Source organism: Diabrotica undecimpunctata, chromosome 6, assembly GCF_040954645.1.
Source record: "Diabrotica undecimpunctata isolate CICGRU chromosome 6, icDiaUnde3, whole genome shotgun sequence".
Taxonomy (NCBI): Eukaryota; Metazoa; Arthropoda; class Insecta; order Coleoptera; family Chrysomelidae; genus Diabrotica; species Diabrotica undecimpunctata.
The window spans coordinates 1,235,304-1,240,606 of record NC_092808.1 but is presented as its reverse complement, the minus strand read 5'-3'; the positions used below and the strand labels follow the sequence as shown (position 1 = coordinate 1,240,606).

The 5,303-nt window shown below is 33.1% G+C and overlaps 1 protein-coding gene across 1 annotated transcript in view; it reads left to right on the top strand.

Annotated features, from left to right (window-relative positions):
• The first annotated feature begins 95 nt into the window (after positions 1 to 95).
• qua (villin like protein quail) overlaps positions 96 to 5,303 on the top strand; it is a 77,183-nt gene continuing 71,975 nt past the window's right edge. Inside the window, exon 1 of the mRNA XM_072533964.1 lies at positions 96 to 232. Coding sequence (XP_072390065.1) covers positions 218 to 232 — 15 coding nt within the window. The 5' untranslated portion in view covers positions 96 to 217. The remainder of the gene's footprint in view (positions 233 to 5,303) is intronic.

The following is a 5,303-nucleotide window of genomic DNA, read 5'->3' as shown; positions in this document are numbered from 1 at the left end:
GTATAGCCGAACACTAACTGATAAGGTAAAAAATATAATTAATATAATACAAAAAGTTTCGATAAGGTTTCCGTCGGAGACTTGGCTGCAAATGGAGGAGACGGTATTAACGTGGGTTGCTTGGTGGTGGTGGATCGATTTAGGTTGTTCGTAGCGGCAGGAACACTGTAGGGACAGGCGCAGGATCTACAGGGCGATTTTATGTTCGGCATCTTTAATGTTGTCACGTAAAGTAAGTGATTTGATTGATTATTGTTATAGCGGTGTTATTTACGCCGATAATTTAAACGGACACGTGTGCAGAGGTTCTCGCGAGAACGAAATATACAGTCAAATTCAAGTTGGGTGACAGGGAAATACTAGACTATAAATTCGGGACAAGTGATATGTAGAAAACATATATATATATATATATATATATATATATATATATATATATATATATATATATATATATATGTATAGATATCCATATATACATATAAATTTTTCAGTTCATTCACCTCTACGGGGAAGAATTTTTCATTCTTACTAAATCCTATTGTAATCTTCTTCCACACAAACACCGTCTTCTCTGTGGCCTAGTTTTCCTTAAATCGTTTCGTGACCAACAAGTCATTCCAAAATATCTTCAAATTAAACATCACACTAAATCTTTATCTATTTGAATAATTCTTAGAGCAACTGGTTTTCACTTCTTCGAAATTCAATTCATTCCACCCGACGGAACTTAGACACAACAAATTCCCAACTTTTCAAAACCTACAATGTCAACCACTCTCATAATATTCATCCATTATTATGGAACACTTTTGATAGTTTTTCTCATCAAAAAGTCAACAGAAACACATTTCTAAAAATAAAACCTAAACCCAGAAACACAAATTGGTCAAACTTATCTGTCAGCAAATTCCACAGCCCCTTTCTATCAACAATCTTCTATTGCTGTACGCAATTTCTCAGATATTCATATATTTGATTCAGATACCAAAGCTCTATTAAAAGGCTTTCATTTTTTTGTCACTTCCCTTTCCATTCTAACAGAAAATTATTTGTCAAACTGAAGAAGCTATTTCTCATCTTCCTTCCGACCAAGCCGAAGTTTTCAGACAAGATGTCGCCAGAATTCTCCTTACTTCCAAACCTCCACTGTCGAATATGTCTTTCAGAAAGAACTTTATAACAACCATGACATTGTCATGCCCTTTCGGCCGATAAAGGTTATTATCAACTCTTCTAATTATTTGTTTCACAAAATAAAAATGCGTCCCAAACGATCCTACCACCTATTTAGAAACAATTACCAAATCCATCATAAATAAGTCCACTGTACCTGCCAAAAATCCATAAGCCCAATGTCCCTCTAAGACCCATTGTCAGTGCTACAACTGCCCCACTCAGAAATTGGCAAAATATCTCGCCTCATCCTTACAACCATTAACCGAAAACGCCTCGTCCTTTGCCAAAAATTTTTTAATTTCCTTGATCTTCTGAAAAACATTTCTATTTTTCCCTCAGATATACTAGTTAGTTTTGACATTGTTTCCTTATTCTCCAACATTCCTATTGATGAAACCATTTCCCTCTTGGACTCTAAACATTAAATCCCCTAAGACACGTTATCTCTTATAAAACACTGCATGTCTCACACATACTTTTCATTTCAAAATCATTTCTATTGTCAAATTAAAGGTGTCCCAATATGATCCCACCCCTTCCCCTTAATAGCTGATATCTACATTAAACATTTCTAAATAAGAGCCTTGTACTTATCAAATCTAAAACCCACCTGCTGGTTACGGTACGTTGATAACATCTTTGTCAGTTGGCCCCATGGTAAAGACACATTAGATCTCTTTCTCTCCCAACTAAATGGAACACATCGATGAAAGTTGAGTCTGAAGCGTCTTTGCCATTCTTTGATGTTCTTATTCAGAAACACCCACCTTACAGTTTTTCCTATTTCGTATACCGCAAACGCACCCATACCAACCGTTATCTCAACGTCCAGTCACATCCTCACTCCGGACAACTCAATTCAGTTATCAACACTCTTGTTTTCCGTTCCATAAGACTAAGGGATGACAAACCCAAATCAATAGGAGCATTCAAAAACATCTAAACCCCATCCCACCCAAAAAAGAAACCTTGACTCTGCAGCATCTAATCCATTTGTTAATCTGTTGTTGATGATCTTTGTGTATATATTATATATGATTGGTAATAGACATCTACTCGTGCTGAGAGCCCAATCAAATTCTTAATTTTGTGAGTACAATCCTTGCAAACATATGGTATTAATCTACTTGGCATCACTATTGCTCTGATTTCTGTAGCACTTACATTGGAACAATTTCTACACAATACCAACTTGCATACTGGAATACTGGAATGGAGACCAAGAGATGATGCCTACCGAAGCAGAGGTCGTCCACCAACACGTTGGACTGACGATCTAAAACGTTGTCATAGGAATTGGATGCAAGAGGCACAAGATCGAAATAGATGGAAAATTATGAGGGAGATCTATGTCCAGCAGTGGATAAGCGAAGATTGAATGATGACCAACTTGCAATAATCGCAAGGAAACCCAAAGACATCGATGGAAGACTTTGGTTCCTTAAAAATGCATGATTTATTGCATCTATCACATGTGCATGACATTATGGTTAGAATTTAAAAACTGCACAAAACCAAGAAATAATTAATGGGAATAAGCCACAATTAAAGGTTAAAATAAGTTTATTCAAGTTTCAATTTCCACTTCGGAAATCGTTCTCAAAATACAAACATTAGTAAATTAAACAAATTTTGTTTTTTGTTACTTAGTGAAAAATTCTTCTAATAATTTAATTTTATCTGACTCATCTATATTGACAATTCAGACATACCTTATACATTTTAAAGTAGACGACTTTAAAATGATATTGCCAATATTGTTGAGTTGCGTTCCTGGGACGACTTTACTTATAAGATAGTTCATTCGATTACATGAAATCAACTTTAACTTGAGAATATCCGTCAGAAAAGATCATAACATGTAATTCGTCTTTAAAAAGACAAATACATGCCATGATGATAGTAAAATTCTCCTGTTAGTGATTCCATAGTAAATTATGAGGGAAAAACCAGGAAAAAAACCTCATAATACTATCCCGACATGGTAAGTATTTGATCGTGCATTTAGTTTACCTTTACAATAAAATGCCACAAGAAAATAGCTTCATAACAATATCAAGAAATAATATTGTAATCACATAATTGATTTCAATTGTATGGATAGGAAACACGACAAGGAACCAATTAAGGCTGTTTTCACAATAAAATGTGCCTTTTAAATTAATTAAAACACCAAAAATTCATACAACAAAAACATAAACAAACAATCAACATAATCTCTCGAAATGTGATTCGAGTTTGTTTAATGTCAACAAATTAAAAGAAATTATTTTAAATTATTAATATTACAAATATTCAATTGCTGAGCTAAAGACAGTCCTGCATTTGGTTTACCTTAATAATTATTAACGTGAACGTTCCGATTGTATATTTTTCCTATCAGTTATTTTAATAACGATACACAAGAAGATTGTTTTAGTAATTAAACACACAATCAGTGTTTAGTAGATTTGAGTGCGTGGAAACACGCTTTTTTATTGTATGTAATCGTATTTTCTTTAAGGAATGAAAATGAAAAACAGACAATGATATAATTATTTGACTGAACTATATTTGTTATAAAAATTTCAAAAATCATGAGCGTAAGATTGTTTATTAATTTCTTTGAATACTTTTGTGTCCACAGCTAAGTTTAAATTTATACATCTGAAAATATTTTCTCTCCTAATTTTTCTTCACCGTTTCATTCATATTTTATCTGATCTTGGTAGATAGGTTGACACTTATGGGATATGGGTAGGATACTGTGACTCCTCCCACGGGGCCTAATGTCACAAATGCATTAAAAAAATATTGATTTGGAGTCAAAATTCGCCAAAAAAACGTCCAAGATGTGTTAGGAGCGTCTAAAAGTGTCCTTACTTTCTGCTAATAGCGACAAAAAAAATTAACACTTTAACTGCCACGAGTACCATATATGGACACAGGCAATTTTAGTTCTCTGTCACATTACCGTTTATTTAAATAGGAATGTCATTGAGTCTGGCTTAGAACTATATTATTAAAAAATATCCTAGGATTTTTTTAATTTTTAAAGGTATAAGGGATATTAAGATAAAAATTAACTATACATTAACTTTTTTTTATTTTTATGACAGTACAGCATATATAATCAAAAGTAACGTAGAACGTAGTGTCTTTAACTAGAAAATTAAGTCCTCCTCCTCAATATTTTCTCCTTCGTAAGGATGTAGTGGCGTCATGTAATTTGTTTGACTATTTCTAAAAACTATTTCCCTAAAAAACATTCTAAACACATAAAAGGGTTGCCTTCACATCTGTTGCATACACGTCATGTTATTTGTGTTGTGTTTTTACAGCATAACTTTGACCATATAGTTCAGAGTTTTTTTGTAGCAAATCATGCATCTGCTTCTTTTGTTCAAAGCATTTTGAGTATGTTTGGTTTTAACTTGTACAGGAAGGGATAGATTACTACTTTAAAGAAGCTGAATGCATACATTTTTTTTGAATTTTGTAACTGCCATTTTGCTTTGGTTATTGTTATTGAAAAAATTACCAGTAATCATCTGAAATGACACTTTTCTGTACCATTTAACAGACTTTCGTAAACAGTTTGAGAAAGCTGTCTTTTGACCTGACATGTCCACAAATGCTTTTGCGTTATTGTACTCAACAATGGTTGCAGGTTTTCTTTTAGGACCTTCCCTATGCGTTACCTCTATCATATTGTCTCTATATTTTGTAGACAGAAAAAGTACGTCTCTCTTATCATACCACTTTATAACTACAATATTATTTTTATTTTGTTTGGAAATGATCTCTCCATTCTTGAGTTTGGCTTCTACAACATCTTTGTGAAGACTTTTTAGGTTCTTTCTTAACGTTCCTATAAGTTGAGTGGATCTAGTTTTCAAAATTTCAGCGAGATTAACTGATGTATACCAGTTGTTCGTAACAAGAGCCCTACCTTGATACAATAAGAGTTCAATAATTTCCATAACTACCCTTTCAGCAAGCGGTTGTCCATTACTTTTTTCTTTACCGCAATATATTTTAATTGTAGGAGTATAGCCTTCTAACAAACAAATTTTAAATAGCTTTATTCTAAATTTATAACGTTTTCCTTTCACGTACTGTCGAAAAGATAACTTGCTTCTAAA